Below are 21,211 nucleotides of genomic sequence, written 5' to 3'. Positions count from 1 at the left end.
CATTAGTTAAAACTGGTAACAAAATAACATGTTTGGTCTCGTTTTAGATTAGTCAGATAGTGACCAAATGATGCATTTTCAAGAAGAGACTATTTTCAACATATGTAACTTTAGCAGCTATTGAAAACTTAGACTGTTTAATAGAGTTCTCACAGACTCCAGAGAAAAGATTCTCTACATTGAATTTTTGGAGCATCCAGTCCTTAGTTAATTTACAATGACAGAGGTCTGGTCTAAGGGAGGTAATCTGTGCTGTTTTGTTATTCTCTTTTCTTTATTTCTTGGAGATAAGGAATTCAATTGTTGTCGTTTCTGATTGACTTTGAATTGTTTAGATGTTAGAGATACAGGAGGTAACATTGAGTCCAGTTTGGGAGACTTGGGAAACTTCAATAAATTGTTGACTTTGATCATTAAACTTCTGTTAGAAAAAATTTAAGAAAAAAAAAATTGAACTTGTTAGTCTGTGATTTAAAAATGTCAAAACACAATTTACCTTTCTAGAAACATGTAACATAATTAGATGACCTTACTTCTTTACTTCAATCAAACAGAAAAACAAAGTATTTCTCAGATTAAATGTCACACATATACATACAAATATTGCTTATTGGTTTTGCAGATTAGTACGAATTATTTTATACATGCATGCGATATGCATGCTTAGTGTTCAAATACCAAAGGGCACACTTTTGGAAGACCATAATAATAATAATAATAATAATAATTTTATTTAAGAAGCGCTGTTAACAAACAAAATGTAGGCTCAAGGCGCTGTGATAACATTACAAACACAAACACGAGAGCTAAAATGACAAACTAATCTAAAAAAAATTAAACAGATAGGTCTTGATTTTTTTTCTTGAATGTATATCTGAGATCAATAGAGAGTGAGTTCTAAACCTTTTGTCCGTGCACTGAAAAAGCCCACAGACCATAGATTTTGAGGGAGAAACATGGCACCACTACAAGCATTGAGTCCATTGAGGGCAGGGCTCTCTGAGGGACATATGAAGTGATCAGTTCGCTAAGGTACAGGGGCATTTCTTTATTATAGTGTGGCCACCTTGTAGTCGATTCTTACTTTCACAGGAAGCCAATGGAGTGTGCACAAGAGAGTAGTAGCAGAACCCAAAGTAAATCTGAACCTATTTCACAAATTAAAATTTTTTTGCTATTTATTTTGGGGGTGTGGTGGATGAGTGGTAAAGTGCTTGGATTCGAAACCTAGGGATCCTGGATTCAAATCTCCAAGAAGACTGGGATTTTGAATTTCTGGATTTTTAGAAGGCCGCTGATTCCATGCAACTCTAATGGGTACCTGACATTAGTTGGGGAAAGTAATAGCAGTTGGTCATTCCTTCATCATTACATCCTAATTAAATCATCTACTCTATAGATCACAAGGGTACTGTACTTTTTTGGGGGTTAAGGTTATTCCTAAGAAGGTAACCATTGCCTAACCCTAGAAAACAATCCATATTATATTAAATTTCTGTTTTAAAAAGATGCCTGTGTAGAAAAAAATAAAAACTTTCAACATAATAATTTGCTAATAAGAAAAAAAAAAGATTAAGTCTTACATCTTAAAAAAAAAATCAAAAGTCAGAAATATTTGCAATGATATTTTGATTTAGAAAGGATAACCCAGAATAATATTTTTTTTTTACATTTTTCAGATGTTTTTTTCCAAATTGAAGTTAATTACATCCTCGGAAAAATCTCCTGCAGGATGACGCAGTGGACAGCACTAAAATCTGTGACCAACGAGATGATAGTCTACAGCGCATACCACATGGTCAGGCAGCCATTCATATAAATACAAATAATTCAAAGAACTTACTGAATGTGGAGTTTATGCTCATCTATGTAAAGTTGATATTCATTGAACTTGTCAAGATAATTCTCAGGCATCACCATCTTAAAATAGAGACAAAGTATGTGAATGATTATATGTGTGTGTACATATTTCTCATTTACTCAGTTTATATTATTTCATAGGCACTTTCGTTTTGATTTATATGTCTTTAAAAATATTCTAAATGAACACACACCACTAATGTATGTTAGTATGCATACTCATGTTCAGCCTGACATCAATTAGGATACATTACTTACATTTTTCATTTGCATATAGATTAAAATCCTTTGACACATATATTTGTTGTAATTTAGAGACATTTTTGTTTTGGGAGCTCAGTGTCATCATAGCCCCAGGAAGGTGAATGGGTTTTAAAGTCTCCAGCTATGATGGTGTGTCTAGTGCCTATCATTATTCTATCATCTTAAGCCAGTTCTGAAAGATTATAAGTCTTGATGCACTAGCATATATTGTTTTTCCTGATTTCCAACACCAAAGTGTCTGTCCTCCCCTGACCTACATCTGTGGGCACTTTCTTTGCAACCAGACAATTAGCCACTGATACAAAAGACTGGATGAATACCCCCCCAGCTAGAAAACTAGTAGATGGTTAGAGATGCAGAAGATGTATCCGGATATAGTCTTTCATGCATCATGCCACAAGATTAGTTGATAAAGATGGCCTCTCCATCAACAGGCAAAATATTCAACATTTTCACTGCCTTCCCCCTTGGTATTGCCCCACAGACCCAGACATTCACTTGAAACTAGTGGATTCCAATGCCACTAATCTAAGGCATTCATCTACTGCCACTGAATAATAGCACCATCAATGCCTTCAAGCCTAATGCTATTTTTACAAATACTGATAGGTCAGCATCAATAGACTCTGGAAGAGCAGGTTTTGGAGCCTAAATTGAGTTTCTTGGTTCTGACTCAGTTTAAATCTTTGGATCTTGTGGTAGTGTTTGCAGTTTCAATATGGAGGCCATGGTCATCTGTAAAGCCTTAAAAGTCATTACGAGGGCAACACAGACTGTTATGGTCACTGGCTCGAAGCCTGTGCTACAGGCTTTGCAAAGCTCTGGACTATGCCCCCCCCCCCCCCCCCCCTATATCAACACGGTCATCATGGCTTCACACAATATAAACCAATGCTAAGGCACCCCGGTAATAATGCAGTGGGTACCGAGTCAGATAGGAGTGACTGGCAACATCATTGCAGACTCCTTGGGTGTGAGTTTCCAGCATGCTCTGGCAACAATAAAAAAAAAATAGAAATGGAAAAATGGTTGAGTGCTGGGACATAAGCCTGTGAAGTCTGGAGGTGGAGGCTGCCAATGCCTGAGCTAGTTATAATAGCATAGTGAAGGATGGGTCACTGTCCCGTTGGCTTATATTTAGCATGTCTCACATGAATCTTTGACTCACTGCTGTAGGGAACAAGAGAAAACCATGTCTCATAATCTTGTTGATTGCCCCAGACTTGCTGACCTCTGTCTCGACAGGTCTGGGGAAACCACTAATTCTTGACCTATATTGTGACATACATGCACTTTGCAAAACATCAAGGTTTCTGTCCAAAGCTATTATAAGAGAGGATTTGAACCTCTTAAGCCCTCACTGAAATAAAGTTTGATGATGATGATTTCAGGAGATAGAATTTTGTTCAATTGGCTCCTTCATGTTGCTTTTACCAGGTGGAAGGGACAAAAAGACAGAAGCAGGTCAAGTTACAATATGCCCCACACCCGCCACCCTAAAAAAGGAAATATGTCTATGTTAACAAAAAAAAAAAAGAAAGTACTATGAAATAGAGGATTGTCTAATATCCATCTAGAACTGTCCTACATCCTATAATGAAAGAAATGACCTTTACCTTTAATTTGGTGCCTACATTAAATCTACAGCTTCTTTTTTTTCCCGTTAGGGATAAGGCTATATTCTCCTGTGACATCACTCGGACACTTAGAAAGTAGTTCATGCCAAAAACTATGGGCTGGAAAGGCGGAGCATGGACGTGGGTTTCATGATCCTTCCAGATCCAAGATCTTCTTCTTGACCCAGTAAAATCTAATTCAATTCCGCCCTGTTGATCATAATTTAACCTGAAAGAAAGAAATCACTTTGTTCATATTTAGGTTATTTTCAAACATGTTATATATTTATAATTTGTTTTACAACTTCCAAAACTTATAATGAAACAAAAAATGATAGAATAAAACCCTATGTTGATCACTTGTCAATTTTATTGCCTAATACATTGTTTTATTTATTGTTCTATCAGTTATGTAAGATACATTTTGTTTTGTTTTTTATCAGTAAATTATGATGACACTGCTCTAAATATAATTAGTCAAAGTAAAGTTCCCCTTTCAGACCGTGTGATCTATAGGGCAGATGACATTAAGGTCATCTGTCTCCTAATGAGAAGTGTGTTATGTGGCCAGCACAATGACCAACCGCCTTTACTTTACCCAACTAAAGTCAGATACCCAAAAAGTTGGGTAAATATAATATAATGCAAGCATATTGAAATAGCTTAAGGCCAACTTTAAAAAAAAAGAATAATGCAATAAACAGAGATAGATAGGAATACATTAAAGCTTTAAAGTCAATTGTATCATCCTTTTAGTTTGACTTCAGCTTGGAACACTACACTAATGTGATACAAAGTAATAGGAACAAGACTTAAACCCACATTTCCTGAGTTGACTCTGAACACTGAATTTTGAACATTGCTTTCTGAAAAGTGTCTATGAGTAATGTAGCATAGCTCTCCTACAATATATCACTTATTTAGACAAAATATTGGTACTACTATGAAATCTCACATTTGTATTGCCATTACTTTCATATCTTTTAATTTCCATTAGTTCATTATCTATTTACAGGTGTTAATATTGCATTCATTTAGACTATTTAATAAAGATAACAAGTAAAACTCAAAAGGAACATTACTACTATTTCTGTAAAAAAGAAATACAAATGAAAAGATCATCCATGTTTTAAGAGTATATGCCAATTGTCAATGAGGCTAGATAGGTGAATATTTAAAAAATATAATTATTTGTTTTCTTATTTCATTCAGTCACAGTCTCAGTTGACATTGCCTGATTTAATGTTCACCTCGGGTTAAGAGGTTAAAAGACACGTGGAATTCCTGATGTAGAAAACAGGAAGTAGAATGAATAAAAAAGTTGACTTTGAGTTCAGTCAAGCAGTCAAGTGATATACTTTGGACCGGGCAGTCAAGTAGTATTTTTGGTCCGGGACGGACAGTAGCGACTTAGAAAGTCGAGTAGTAATGTCAGTTAGGTAGTAATATTTGGGCAATTGATGCCAGTGGTCTTTTTGAGACATGTATTTCTATTAGTTATTCTGTATTATTCTGTACAGTGTTACCCGCTGAGATACGGACGTGATTTGTAATATACTCTAGAGAGTTTAACGTATTGGATATATTTGATATCACTGTCATGTGGATAGGATTATTTCTTGTAGACTTGTGTAACTAACAAGGAGTGCAGTATTATTATTATTGTTATCAAATAAACTTTATATTTTGTCTGCTGAAACGGACTTAAGTCAATCTGTAGTATCTATGTTTGTCACGTGTCAAGAGTACTCCAGGAAGCACAAACCCAGCATTCTACGCACAAACCCAGCATTCTACGCATTCGCGACACAGTAGTAGTGACCAGTCCCTCATGTGTGTGATAGTAATACATGTCACACAATATCAACGCCACGTCTCAAAACGTGCATTGACACATTCCTAAGTTTAAATATAGTCAATAACTAGGAGGCACTAACCCTAACTCTAACTCTGCATGATTATTATCAAAAGATTTAAACTTTCTATTTAAATACATTATATTTAATAAATAAACTTCAAGTGTATTTAAATCCTTGGATGTTATGGATCATATTGTTATGTTCCTCTCAGGCTCTGCCAGCACTGCTCAACACAAACAACCAACTCATAAACTTGACAATCCTAAGTTTAATGCCTGTATCTACATATCAATTAAATAAGTACTATATGATCCATAAGGCGAAGCTCAACTTCCTTTCCTATTGAAAGTTTACAATAATTTCACACAAAAATCAGGGAAACACATCTCAAGTTAAAAAAGAAACAAATACCTAATTTTTCCAACCATGAAATAGCAAGTTCCACAACCAGTTGCATCAAAGACTGCGAGTATCTGTGATTCTGTACTATCATCAAGAACAACATAAGTATTCTGTCCTAGTGTCACACTGGTGATTAAAATAGCAATTCTTCCAGAAGGATAACTTTAAATACGTTAAGGACATAGAAAAGAATTGTAATTCACCACGTGTGCACATTTGCATATGTTTTAATACATCAATCTTTAAAAACATACTGCAAACACAAGAAAATTATGGCAGATCATTCAAACCAAAACAGGTTTCTGACAGTAAATTCTGGTACCTCCAACAGTTCAAATTATTTAATTCTAATTTTAGCAAAGGATACAAAACATTTCCAGTTCCATCAGGAAATATTATAAGAAATGGAGTTCCATTTGGATAAAACTTTTGAATGATTTCTCTACCTTGAACCTGAAAAGCAGATTATAAAATATTTTAGAGTCAATAAAACTAAAACTTGACATTAACAGAACTACCCTAAAATGACATCATCAGAACTACCCTAAATTTGACAATAACAGAACTGCCCTAAACTTGACATTAACAGAACTGCCCTAAACTTGACATTAACAGAACTATCCTAAACTTGACATTAACAGAACTGTCCTAAACTTGACATTAACAGAACTACCCTAAAATGACATCATCAGAACTGCCCTAAACTTGACATTAACAGAACTGCCCTAAACTTGACATTAACAGAACTATCCTAAACTTGAAATTAACAGAACTGTCCTAAACTTGACATTAACAGAACTATCCTAAACCTGACATTAACAGAACTATCCTAAAATGACATCATCAGAAATACCCTAAACTTGACAATAACAGAACTGCCGTAAACTTGACATTAACAGAACTATCCTAAACTACACATTAACAGAACTACTCTAAACTTGACATTAACAGAACTGTCCTAAACTTGACACTAACAGAAGTGTCCTAAACTTGACATTAACAGAACTACCCTAAAATGACATCATCAGAACTACCCTAAACTTGACATTAACAGAACTATCCTAAACTTCACATTAACATAACTGCTCTAAACTTGACATTAACAGAACTATCCTAAACTTCACATTAACATAACTGCTCTAAACTTGACATTAACAGAACTATCCTAAACTTCACATTAACATAACTGCTCTAAACTTGACATTAACAGAACTGTCCTAAACTTGACACTAACAGAACTGTCCTAAACTTGACATTAACAGAACTATCCTAAACTTGACATTAACAGAACTGTACTAAACTTGACATTAACAGAACTGTCCTAAACTTGACATTAACAGAACTATCCTAAACTTGACATTAACAGAACTATCCTAAACTTGATATTAACAGAATTATTCTAAACTTGACATTTCAGAATTATCCTAAACTCACATTAACAGAATTGTCCTACACTTAACATTAACAGAACTGTCCATAAGCCAAAGCAAAAGGTACCTAGTTAACCATGGCACAATTTAATGAAATACTTTCTTAATATCTGCTCAACAAAATGGTACACTGGTATAGGTTCAAATGAAGAATGTCTAAGACAACACTAGATTCTACTAATGTGTCTAAATTAAATTAAAAACTGTTGGGAATGTAGAGTAATTAACAAATAAATACATTTCACTCCATGTTATTATAAGCCTGTTAATATCATAATGTGCTGAAAAATATTTTAGTCTTCTATCCTGAAGGATCTTTAGATTTAATGATTTTACTAAAGGTGTTATGGCGGTGGGCAGGGACTGAGCCTGGAACCATTGAGCCCATTGAATGATACACATACCAAATGACTAGACAGCCATTAGTTGTGAAACAAACACAGTATTACTTTCTAATGGTGGAACATTTTACATAAAACCTTACACTTGAATTAATGAAAAAAAAAACAACTGGTCCTGTATAGACAAACCAAAATGACAACTTATTGTTTTTAAATATAAAAATATAAAAAAATGCATGTCAAAAGTCAGAAAAATCTGGCCAGAATGAAAACAATGAAAGATAATTTTGTGATACCAAATTTTTAAATAAATAATTGAGTTTTAATTTACTGCATGAGTATTGTCACATACAAATGGCTGCCTGGTCGTGCGGTTTGCGCGCTGGACTGTCGTTCAGATTTATCGACGGTCGAGGGTTCAAACCCTGCCCGCTCCCATCCCACGTCATCCTGCGGGAGGTTTGGACTAGGAAGTAAACTATCTTCAACTCTGAAGGAACATCCGAAACATGTAAAACATTTTACAAACACAAAATAGATAACTTAAAGTACCTCGTTATACTGGTACTTTAGAGAATATAGTGTATACAGAGCAGGAAAATGTAAATAGTGAACATGAGTTAGTTAGGACTGGAAGTAAGGTATGAGAGATGAAGAGTTAGTGGAAGAAGTTGACTTAAATTAGTTAGAAGAGTTAGTAAAGTAAAAGTCAGTCAAGTACAGTAGTGGTAGCAAGATAGTATATGAGTATGTGGTAGAAACTGAAAATAATCAAGTCGTTATACAAAATCATAGAAACCATAAAAAGATGTTTACTTGTCCACTAACTAGTGCCATAGGATGAAAGGGTTCAGGAACGAATATCTCTGTATCTGGGTCATCAAGATTGAGAGGACTTGGAACTCTCAGAGTCCAGCCTTCCTCTAGCAACGATCCGACCCCATGATAACCTGCTAACTATAGCAAAAAAACAAACAACGCAAGCTTAAAATCTATGGCCATAATACAAGATCTTCGGGGCTCGCAAAGACCTTCCTTCAGGGAACAGTACCAAGAAAAAGAAGAAGAGGCAGACAGATAAAGCGATGGGAGGACAGCATTAAAGAATGGACGAGCATGCCATTTAAAGAGTTTCTTATTAATGTAAAAGACAGGGAGGAATGGAGATAGACGGTCGACGAGTCTTGATTGGTGCCCCAACGGTCCAACAGACTAAGGGGCAGGTAAAGGTAAGGTAAAGGGTGTGTAGTGTGATGTTGCTTGTTCAGGCTGTCTTGAAGTCAACCAATTACTCTGCAATCGTTTGGGTGTAATTGTTCGGGTGTATTACGTGTAGTTGAACAACAATCCAGATAGAACGAGACAAACATCTATTTTAACTAGTGAAGAGATGTAGTCGACTCTGATGAACAATTGTACATGGATTTATTCTGATAAAAGGCCACAGTAGAAGTCTCTGTCACTAAACACGTCGTTACCCTGTAATGTTATATCGCTAACTGATTTTCCGGTCTCTAACCCAACATATCCCAAACGTCACTAGTCCCGTTCAATATGCGTCTACTATGGTGCGTCGCTAAATAACTAAAATAACTAACCTATATAAATAAGGTGTCTAACAGATTCCTCCCCCCCTTGAAAAAAAAATATGTCAATATTTTTCCACTACTGTCAAGTCTTACAAGGGCATTTTCAATTTAAGGGGAAGACCACAAACATAAAATCTTGATCTCTTCATCTTGACATCTTCATCTTGACAGTTTCTCATATTCATGTCAATGTTCATAACAGTTCATAACATTCCAAAATCATCTTCATTAGTACACAGTTCATCATAAAAGAAAATGTGGCATCTTATGGGCACGTCACACGTCACAAGTGTTCTTCACTGGCAGTAATCTGATAAAATACAACATTTCAAAAAACAATTATATACTTTATTTACACATTCAATAATTTTTTTTTTCTTACCACCCTTTTATACGCTTTTGTCCATTTTTCTTTTATACTCACCATTTTCCATAGAACTAACTTTCGTCAATGATATATGAAATGATTCACACAAAAAAAAATATATCCATACTTACTTTTAAATGCTTAACATCAACTTTACTTATCTCCCTTTTCCATAATATATAAATTGTGCCAATATATTAATATATATTACATACTCAATATAATCATAGTTTATTTACAAACTTATTTCATTTCAATGTCATTCTAGACAATAGATCAGCTACAATATTCACAGATCCACTAATAGCTTTCACTTCAAATTTATACTCCTGTAGTGCTAAGAACCATCTATAAACACGACTGTTTTTCATGCTCTTTTGCTGTATATACTGAATAGGTTTATGATCAGTTAATAATATGAATTTCCTTCCTATTAAATAGCTCTCTAGCTTAGTAATTACCCATATTACAGCTAAGGCTTCTCTTTCAATGACACTATATTTTTTCTCTGCCTCTGATAATTTTCTACTTACATATAATATAGGATGTAAGTTATCATAGTTCTGCATTAAACAACCACCAATAGCATTACCAGATGCATCAATTGTGACATAAAATATTTTGTCTTTATCAGGTAGTCTTAATATTAGTTCATGACTAAAAACATCTTTAATTCTGTCAATAGCTTTCACACATTCCTCATTACAAACTATTTTTTGAGGTTTTCCTTTTTTAAGTAAGTCATTTAATGGATTCACTATTTCTGCTAAGTTCTTTATAAACTTTCTGTAATAATTTACTATTCCCAATATGCTTTTAATTTGTCTTTTTGTTGTAGGTATTTCAATATTAAGTACTTTCTTTATGTTATCTTCAATAGGGCTAATCATGTTGTTATTTACTTTATGTCCTAAGAAAATTATTTCCTCCAATCCTATTTCTACTTTTTCTGCTTGAATTGTAAGTCCACTTTCTTTTATTATTTTGAACACTTCTCTTACATCTACCAAATGTTCCTCCCAACTATTATTAAAAATACATATGTCATCCAAATAGCAAATAACATTTTCTTTGTTTCCAATTATCATGTTCATCATTCTATTAAATGTGGCAGGTGCATTTACTAATCCAAAACTCATATAATTCCATTGAAAAATACCATATGGTGTTACAAATGCTGTGTAAGGTTTTGCATTTTCTGTTAAAGGTATTTGCCAATAACCTTTAGTTAAATCTAATTTAGTAAAAAATTTTGCTCCATTTAATTTATGTAAAATATCCTCTATATTTGGCATTGGATATGGGTCAAATTCTGTGATGTTGTTAAGTTTCCTATAATCAATACATAACCTTATATCTCCATTCTTCTTTTTGGCTATCACAATTGGTGAAGCATAAGGAGATGTTGATGGCTCAATTATACCTGATTCTAGTAAATTGTCTATTTCTTTCTTTACTTTGTCTTGTAAATGTAGTGGTATTCTATATGGCTTAAGCTTGATAGGTTTTGGATCTGTTACTTTAATGTCATGTTTAATAATATTAGTTTTTCCTGGTATACTGGAAAAAATTTCTTTGTATTCCTGTATTATTTTAGTTATATCTTTTGACTTTTCCTTAGTTAAATTATTAAGATTAATCTTTTGCCAAGTTTGATTCTCTTTTGTTTCTATTACAGGTATTTCCTTAATATCATTTTCATTGTGATTTTCATTTGTTATTATCATCAAGCATTCTTCTCTTTCTGAAAATGTATTTTCTATTTCTTCCTGAATGTTTTGTATTAACTCATCTTCTCTATCATGATACAGTTTCAAATTATTTATGTGATATGTTTTAATTTTCCCATTTATTTCAATTTGATAATTGTTTCCTACTTCTAGTGTTTTCAATTGTCTTTTCCTATTTAGATTCTCATGAGCACTTTGTTTGTACTTCTTGTTGTTGTTATATGCTTGAGTCCATATTTCTTTCAATTCTGTTGTGATTGTTGTTTCACTGTCATTGTTTAATTTATTCTCATTGTCTATTAGATTTTCTTTAAAAACATCTAATTCATCTCTGGGTTTTCTTCCATGTATTATTTCATATGGTGAAAATTGTGTTGCTTCATGGATGTTGTTTCTATGAGCAAATAGTACATAATTAATGTAATGATCCCACTTGTTCTGATTATTCTGAATTATTTTTGTTAGTGATCTTTTTAATGAACCACCATATCGTTCACATAAACCGTTACTCTCCAAAGAGTATATGTGTTGTATATTGTATTGTTTAGTCCATTTCTTAAATTGTTCTGACTTAAACTGAGATCCCTGATCACTCAATATAATTTTAGGTATACCATGTCTTGTAATTACTTTTTGAGTTATGGCATTAATGATATTCTCTGCACTTGTGTTTGATAATGGGATTGCCTCTGGGTATCTACTAAACATGTCTATTACTGTTAGAATGTATTTGTTATTATTTTCAGTTTGAATTAAAGGACCTATTAAATCAATAGATACTTTCTGAAATGGTGCTGTAGGTTCATCCATTTCTTGAATAGGTGCTTTATTCACTAGGCTTTTATTAGATCTCTTTTGACATATGTCACATGAGTTTATGTATTTATTGATTGTTGCTTTCATTTTGGGCCAAAATACTTGTTTTGACAAATTCCTATAACATTTCTTTACTCCCCTATGTGCTGCTAAATTATTATCATGTGTCATGATTAAAACATCTTTCCAATATTTCTGTGGTAAGACAAGTTGTTTTATTTTCTTGTTATCATTACTTGTTTGTCTAAACAATATTTTATTCTCTATACAAAATTTCTCCATTGGATTATTATTGTTTTTATCTGATATTCTTGAATAAATTTTCCCAATAATATTATCATTCATTTGTTCTAATGCAAATGTGGGTGTTGTTTCTTTTTCACTTTGAGATATTTGTGTTTCAAGACTATTTTGTGTTTCATTTTCTATCTCTCTTTCCTTAACATCTGTATTTTCTGTTTGTATTACATTACTGGTTTCTTTTTCTTCATCCTTACTTATTACATTTATTGTATTTTTCTGTTTCTCATCTTGTTTATCCATTGATCTTGTTATTATCATACTTGTTATATTTTGTGTTTCTATGTTTTCATGATTTTGTCTTATGTTTTTGTATTTGTTTTGCCAGTCTTCTAATTCTTTTCTAGAACATTCTTTAACTCCTTTTATGTTTCCTACTAACATATCATATCTCATTTCTGGTATTGCAATGCCATCACAATAACCAGTGAAAAATGGAGTTTCGATGTATACCCTTATAGCTTTAAATTCCCTTACGGTGCCATCTGCTAATTCTACTTTCTTAGTAAACCCTTTATACCAATGAGGTTTGACAAATTTAGTTTTTACTGCCAAAGTGTTACAACCTGAATCCCTGATTAATTCCACCGGAATTCTATCTACAAACCCTGGGTACACTGCAAAATTGTTCCTATTTCCTTCCATGAAATATATCCTATCTGTCCCTTTATTTTTGTATTCCCTACTGTAACTCCTATTTCTATAATTTCCCCTGTCATTCCTATCTCTACTCCTATATCTACTGTTATTTTGTTCATTGTATCTATTTCTACTTCCAGACCTACTATTCCCTCTTCTACAGTTAGCTGCTATATGACCTTTTCCTTGACATTTAAAACAGATTATTTCACTATATTTTCTATTTCCACTATTTGATCTGTTTCTATTTCTACTTCTATCAACATTTTCTTTGGTGTATCCTATTAAATCTACTTTGCTCTTATCTCTATCAGAAAATGGTTTATTTGGATAGGCATTTTTGTATACTCTCATTATCTCTGTTATTTCATCTATAGTTTTTGGGTTTCTTTCTCTAATAAAAGATTGTAATTGAGGATCACATTTATTTACAAAGTTGTCCACTAAAATAAAATTTTTTAATCCCTCATAAGAGTTTGTTACTTTTTCTAATTTTACCCACTTATTGAAAAAATCCTTTTCCATATTAATGGTAGTTTGGGGTTCTATTCCTAATGATGGTATATTGTCAAAGTATTTCTTTCTAAAAGTTGTAGCATTATGACCATAGGCATTCAATAACTCTCTTTTTAAAACCTGATAGCTATCATCAATATGATGGTCATGATTTTGGCATATTGTTAGAGCTTGACCATGAACAAAGTCTATCAGTATTTCAGACCATTCTTCTTCAGGCATATTAAATGTAGACATTTTTGCCTCATATCTTTTCAGGAAATCACCAATGTCATCCTTCTGTTCATCAAAACTTTGTATCTTCCTCTTTAGCCATGTCTGCGAATTAGGGTTGTCTCTTTGAGTGGTATGATTATTTGAGTTATTTGTGTTATTTCCTTGTTCAGTTTGGGCTCTGGCTTGTGCTGCGTCCAATCTCATCTTCTCCATTTTAGCTTCATGTTCTCTCTGCCTTTCTTGGTCCTCTTTTTGCTTTTCATATTCTTCCTTTCTGATCCTATCTTGTCTCTCTATCTCTTGTCTTTTTTCTTCTTTCTGTCTCTCCATTTCTTCCTTCACAACTTGCTGTACATAAGCTGCTAAGTCCTTTCCTTTTAACTCCATGGCCTTTCCATCCTGCATAGCTGCTTCCTTAACTTCCTTAAGGTCCACATATGATGATGTAGCCATTGTGTTTTATATTTTATATATATATTTTTATTTAGCCTATATTGGTTATGGCTATACTTTAACTTTATTTTATATTTAGGTTTTTACACACTTTTATATAAGTTTTAAGTGTTATGTCTCTATCTATAGATTTAGTAAATGTGTAAATCTAGTCTGAGTTATTATGGTTATATTCAAATCTGTATATTAGGTCCAGTATTACACACAAATTTAAATCTAGTATATTATAGTATGTATAATAATACCATTTAGATCTATAGTTATCAAGAGCACTATGACTTTTAGATCTAGTATGAATAACTATGATCAATTTTAAAATCTGGTATGACTGAAGTGTCTAGAGTAAATTCAAAGACTGTCTAGAGTCTAGATCTAGAGTAGATTATGGTTCTATTTAACCATACGAAACAAATATGTGTATACAATGTCAAATATATCTTCAACAAGATATATATATCTAGAATGTACTACCTTCATTCATTTTTCAATTAATAATATTTCAAATTAGAGTCTAGATAATTAAATTGTACCAAAGAGATGTACAAAATTTGTAGATCTATATTTAGCCAGACGACAGTGTTTGACTACATAGCCAGTTTCGGCATTATTCTCATGGCAAAATCATATTTGATTTTAACCGCTCAAACTAAAATTATTTTAGTCTGATTCACAGTAAAAGAATCCTACCCGCACTTTCTATCATTAAGTGAAAAAAAATACAGATCTAATTAAATTAATAAAAATAAATAATTTAAAATAATATAAACAAATGAAATAATTAAATGAGACTATCGCTATGGGTTGGGATATGACAATATGGCACACAATGATGACGTCACGAAGTAACCAGGCAACAACGGATATGACGTTTACACAAACAAAACAAATTACAACTCTAAACGTATAATATAGCTTTTCATCTAAATTACGTCTTCTACCCCGACGGGTTTTAAGGCGCACCACCTGATTTTACTCAGGCTAACGTACCAAATTTAGACAAAATCTATTTCTAAGGGCAATCTAAACATATACTAATAAGAAAAATGGCACTTAGCTTTTGATAAGAAAGATCCCTTTGTTCGGACTCCCGAATATGCTAGATCACAACAAATTCCACTGCCTCTCTTCCAGTTCTGACTCTGTTCTCCGGTGCTACCAGTATCCCACGTAATGCCACAGATGTCCTGATATGCCACAGCAAAATGTTCCAGTTTCTTTGACGACTGTTGATGACCGTATGTGTAGTTCCGACGACTTTGTGTACACAGTTACTGACGAATAGGTTAACGGTTCTTCTGGCGATGACTTGACTTGTGTAGACGACTACTGACAAATAACAGTCTCTTGACGGCAACTTGATCTGGACGACTGACGAATAACGAATTTCTTGACGATGTCTTGATCTGGGCTGACGAATAACGGCTTTCTTGACGATGACTTGATCTGGGCTGACGAATAACGACTTTCTTGACGATGACTTGATCTGGGCTGACGAATAACGGTTCTCTAAAATAGTTCACTGCTTCTGCTGCTACTCTGGTAGTACGACGAAGTTTGCTGTTGTACTCTGCTTCACTAGACCAAACTGTCCAATGTAGACTAGGTGAGACCAAGGTCACCTCCGACGACGTTCCGTTATACGATTAACTGTTTTCAACGAAATTAAGTGGATGTAGCTGTTTCCACAACTTCACTGCTACCAAGTCTAGGTATGGTCTAGACCGACGAATACTAAATATATCACTAACCTTCCAAAGGTTAAACACAGTGACCGTTATAAACGTGGCAAGCAACCGGTTCAATGAGCAAACTGCTCCACAAGAATCTCTCCAAGGGTAAGACGACAGAGCGATTTCGATTTAGTTAGCTACCAAACTTGTAGTACTCACAATACTTCTGACAGCGGGCAAACTGTCCTTCTCGAAACTGACGAGGTAAAACTTGATACTCGATGTGGCTCCTATGACGAAGAAAAAATATGTCCAACAGGTTTACTAACGATCTCTCACCCGTTATGAATGAACGGTTTCTCTGGTTGTAGGTCGATACAGCATATGAAGATCAGGCTTTGATACTATACTGGTTAAGTAGACCAGACGTTGCGATGATTACTGTCCCGACGAAGGTCACCCTGAGTTAACGGCTCGTTGAACGTGCGATCAAACAGGCGACGACTGCTTGTAGATCTAGAACAAAGTCACTCTGCGATGATGCCGTGTTCAGCCGTACTCCGATGAAATCTTATATCTTCGAGTGCACGACCCTCACCTGAGTAAACGTTCTGCTTCGAGGTCCGGTTCGATGTTCAGCTTCATCAGGGATTCGGCTTCGAGGTTCGGGGTCGCCACTGTGATGTTGCTTGTTCAGGCTGTCTTGAAGTCAACCAATTACTCTGCAATCGTTTGGGTGTAATTGTTCGGGTGTATTACGTGTAGTTGAACAACAATCCAGATAGAACGAGACAAACATCTATTTTAACTAGTGAAGAGATGTAGTCGACTCTGATGAACAATTGTACATGGATTTATTCTGATAAAAGGCCACAGTAGAAGTCTCTGTCACTAAACACGTCGTTACCCTGTAATGTTATATCGCTAACTGATTTTCCGGTCTCTAACCCAACATATCCCAAACGTCACTAGTCCCGTTCAATATGCGTCTACTATGGTGCGTCGCTAAATAACTAAAATAACTAACCTATATAAATAAGGTGTCTAACAGTAGCCAGCCAAGGCTAACTAGCCCCTCCTGCCCGAGGCTTACTGTTTTACAGGCCAGTTACTCGCTTTTGCCCCTTCTCCTGTTAGTGAAAGCAGTTCCGCCGGACTCAACTCATGAAGGCCAGGAGTTGGACTGGTTTTCAGAAGCTACTTGTTTGAGAAAGAGTAAGTATGTTTGTCCTTCGTTATCTCTGCAGAATGGAAGACCACCGCATCCCTAAACGACTCTTGTATGGCCAACTAAGCAAAGGAAAGCGCTCTCAGGGTTGTCAAAGATAGCGCTTCAGGGACACGCTCAAAGCTTCTCTGAAGGCGTTTAGCATAGACCCAGCGACCTGGGAGACAGAGGCACATGACAGAGCATCATGGCGTCGCGCTGTGAAAACTGGCTCACAGGTTGCAGAGGAAAAAAGAATAACGCTGGCAGAAGAAAAACGCCAGAGAAGAAAAGCAAGTCAAACGACACTAGCTCCAGCTGGAATAACCTGCCAAGTGTGCGGCCGAACATTCCGGGCTCACATAGGTCTCACCAGCCACATGAAGAGGCATAAAACCCCAGTGCAAAGCCCTCAGCCCCCTGGATGACAAAGTGGTCATCCTCGAACCACGATGGACGAACTATATCTATATATCTCTTTGTGGAACAAGAAGTTAGATCGTAATAAATACAAGTGTATCTGAGATATTGTATTTTGAACGTATTTAAAATTGTATATTTCAAGTATGATTGGCCCTTCAACTTGTTTTTTTAAAGTATACTCTTATAAAGATTCAGTCTTTGTTTTGTATTCAAATAATCAATCACATTCCATGTTTGTAAAAAGTTAAGACTAGTGACCCTTCTACAGTCATTCGAAAGTACACACGACTTGTTTTGTTTGGTTATTAATTAAAGTAGTTGGATTTCCTTTCAGAATTTGCGATCTATAGAGTAGAAAAGGATCTGATCATCTGCTTCGTTAACGAACAATGTTGCCATTGCAAAACAATAGTAAGTCCAATGTATTGTTTTTTATTGTTCATATACATTTTCAAAAATTGTATGTCTTAAAGTGAACAGATATCTAGAACTTTTTTTTTTCTTTTTTTTTTTTTTTTTTGAGGAAACCTTAGCTTTTTAGTTTTTGACTTCAGTTGTCTAGCTTAGTACATCCTAGGAATCCTTGGGCTTTTGCCTCTTTTCTTTGCCTCTTTTTGGGGCGTTGCCTCTTTTTTGGGCTCTTGGGGCCCTGAGCACCTGAAACAAACGGCCCCCCACGTGTTAGACATCCTCATATCCACGCCCCAAATTACTATGAATCTTCAGTCTCTAGATTTAAATAAAAATAATTAAATATTGTCTTGGATTCAAGAGAGGCAACCCATAGAAATCATCCCAAACTTTCCCTGCCGTACAAGAAAAGCCGCAAATGTATACAATAAATATTTTAGCTTGAAACCTACCCAGCATAAGAAGTAACTCAAACTAATTTGCATGGTATACTAAGTACTTAAGTGTAAGACAACTTAATTAATTGTATTTTTTTTTGTTATAAAATAAGATATAAACACTTATACATATAACCACACGCACAATGTATAGTCTGATAGCGATTGTTCATTTATTTGTTAAGAAACAAAACTCATGAATAATTGTCATATTGCAATAACTTTCATTGATTAACTCCCCTAACAATTTTTTGTTAATTCTTCTTTTTTTTTCTCTCTCTCTCTCTCTCCATTCCACCTTCCCTTAAAAAAAATAATTATAGGTTTGAATTGTGATATTCAACAAATTCTACAAAAGCACAAAAGACAACGTAAAAACAGCGATCTATACAATAATGCCACCATTATTAAACAAAGTGACCATTATGAAGGTTATGTCACAGAAGCGGTCAATTTCCACAATGCGACTACTAAACTGGTAATATGTCTAAAAGAATTTCCTTACCCAAGGCTAACCGGAAAAAACGTTTGCCGTTTTTACATTTAAAAAAGTCAACACTGTGAAATTTTTAAGTATAACTCACCAGAGGCCCAATTTGTATGACCTAATGGTTTACATTGATAGCAACAGAGACACAACAATTCAATTGCTATGTGATTGATTGGTGAATGAACTGTCGAATAAAAACAAGCTACCGCCGTTTGTTGCAAAATCGTTTTCAGATAGTCAACAACAACAACAACAACAACAACAACTATCAGTACAAAAGCAACCAGTACAGCAGTCAGCGCAGCAACCTGTACAACAACCTGTACAACAACCTTACAACAACATGTGCAACAACCTGTGTAACAACCTGTGCAACAACCTGTACAACAACCTGTACAACAACCTGTACAACAACCTGAACAGCAACATGTACAACAACCTGTACAACAACCTGAACAGCAACCTGTACAGCAATCTGTACAGCAACCTGTACAGCAACCTGCACCGCAACAACAACAACCGCAATGGTGAAATCCGGAACAACAACAACCGCATCCGTCAAATCCGGAACAACAACAACCGCAACCGTCAAATCTGGAACAACAACAACCGCAACCGTAAAATCCGGAACATCAAAAACCGCAACCGTCAAATCCGGAACAACAACAACTGCAACAGTCAAATCCGGAACAACAACAACTGCAACAGTCAAATCCGGAACAACAACAACCGCAACCGTCAAATCCGGAACAACAACAACCGCAACCGTCAAATCCGGAACAACAACAACCGCAACCGTCAAATCCGGAACAACAATCGCAAACGTCAAATCCGGAACAACAACAACCGCAAACGTCAAATCCGGAACAACAACAACCGCAACCGTCAAATCCGGAACAACAACAACCGCAACTGTCAAATCCGGAACAACAACAACCGCAACCGTCAAATCCGGAACAACAACAACCGCAACCGTCAAATCCGGAACAACAACAACCGCAACCGTCAAATCCGGAACAACAACAACCGCAACCATCAAATCCGGAACAACAACAATTGCAAACGTCAAATCCGGAACAACAACAACCGCGACAGCCAAATCCGGAACAACAAAAACCGCAACCGTCAAATCCGGAACAACAAAAATCGCAACCGTCAAATCCGGAACAACAACAACCGCAACCTTTCAATCCGGAACAACAACAACCACAACTTTCAAATCCGGAACAACAACAACCGCAACCATCAAATCCGGAACAACAACAACCGCGACCGTCAAATCTGGAACAACAAAAACCGCAACCGTCAAATCCGGAACAACAACAACCGCAACCGTCAAATCTGGAACAACAACTAATTTGCATGGTATACTAAGTACTTAACTGTAGCAGCCCTGAGCACCTGAAACAAACGGCCCCCCACGTGTTAGACCTCCTCATATCCACGCCCCAAAGTACTATGAATCTTCAGTCTCTAGATCTAAATAAAAATAATTAAATATTGTCTTGGTTTCAAGTGAGGCAACCCATAGAAATGATTTGAAAAATATATGCTTAAACAACTTGTAGCAAAAGTCAATAACAGCCTAGACCCTCACCAATTTGCATACAAAGCAGCTAGAGGAACTGAGGATGCCATTCTTTTGCTTTTGGACCAGCTTTATAAGCATCTCGATATACCCAAAACGTATGCACGAGTCCTCTTCGTAGATTTCTCCTCGGCTTTCAATACCATACAGCCACATCTAATGATAAACAAACTGAGTAACTGAAATGTAAGCCCTTACTTTCAAGCATGGGTTCTAAACTTTTTAACCCAACGGCCCCAGTATGTTAAAGTCAACAACACCAAATCGTCAACTCGAGTACTATGTATTTGTCTTGCCATTTGACATTCAGTATTTTTCACAGACATGTCATGTGGAAGTGATTCAGTTTCTTTGCATGTTAACTGTACACTATCCATGTTTCTGGGGCGTAGAGCAATGTAGGGAGGATGACGGCTCGATAGACCCCTAGTTTTGTATTTGTGATGATACCGCTTTAAAGGAATGGGTTGCCTGAGTCAGCATTGAAAACCAATGATTTAGCATATTTTAAGTCACAGATCAACATGCATGACTAGATTGACACGTGAAATGCGTAGGACCTAATTATTTTATTTTTTTGAAGAAAC

General features: G+C 35.2%; 2 protein-coding genes across 2 annotated transcripts; one reads left to right on the top strand and one right to left on the bottom strand.

Moving 5' to 3' along the window:
- On the bottom strand, nt 1-8,768 carry LOC129925647 (glutamate-rich protein 6B-like). Its single transcript, XM_056025356.1, has 6 exons — nt 8,589-8,768; nt 6,369-6,454; nt 6,011-6,163; nt 3,741-3,969; nt 1,844-1,920; nt 1-421 (listed from the first exon to the last, which is right to left on the bottom strand). Exons 1-6 carry the CDS (start codon nt 8,607-8,609, stop codon nt 208-210), a joined length of 780 nt encoding a protein of 259 aa, XP_055881331.1. The 5' UTR covers nt 8,610-8,768; the 3' UTR covers nt 1-207.
- Nucleotides 8,769-19,215: 10,447 nt separating this feature from the next.
- Nucleotides 19,216-20,478, top strand: LOC129925990 (sporozoite surface protein 2-like). The gene is made up of 2 exons (XM_056027605.1): nt 19,216-19,395; nt 19,715-20,478. The coding sequence occupies exons 1-2, from the start codon at nt 19,216-19,218 to the stop codon at nt 20,408-20,410; spliced, it is 876 nt and encodes a 291-aa protein (XP_055883580.1). The 3' UTR covers nt 20,411-20,478.
- The last annotated feature ends 733 nt before the right edge of the window (nt 20,479-21,211 follow it).

This window comes from Biomphalaria glabrata, chromosome 4 (genome assembly GCF_947242115.1).
Source record: "Biomphalaria glabrata chromosome 4, xgBioGlab47.1, whole genome shotgun sequence".
Taxonomy (NCBI): Eukaryota; Metazoa; Mollusca; class Gastropoda; family Planorbidae; genus Biomphalaria; species Biomphalaria glabrata.
The sequence above is the reverse complement of the archived record's forward strand: the minus strand, read 5'-3'. Positions and strand labels throughout refer to the sequence as shown.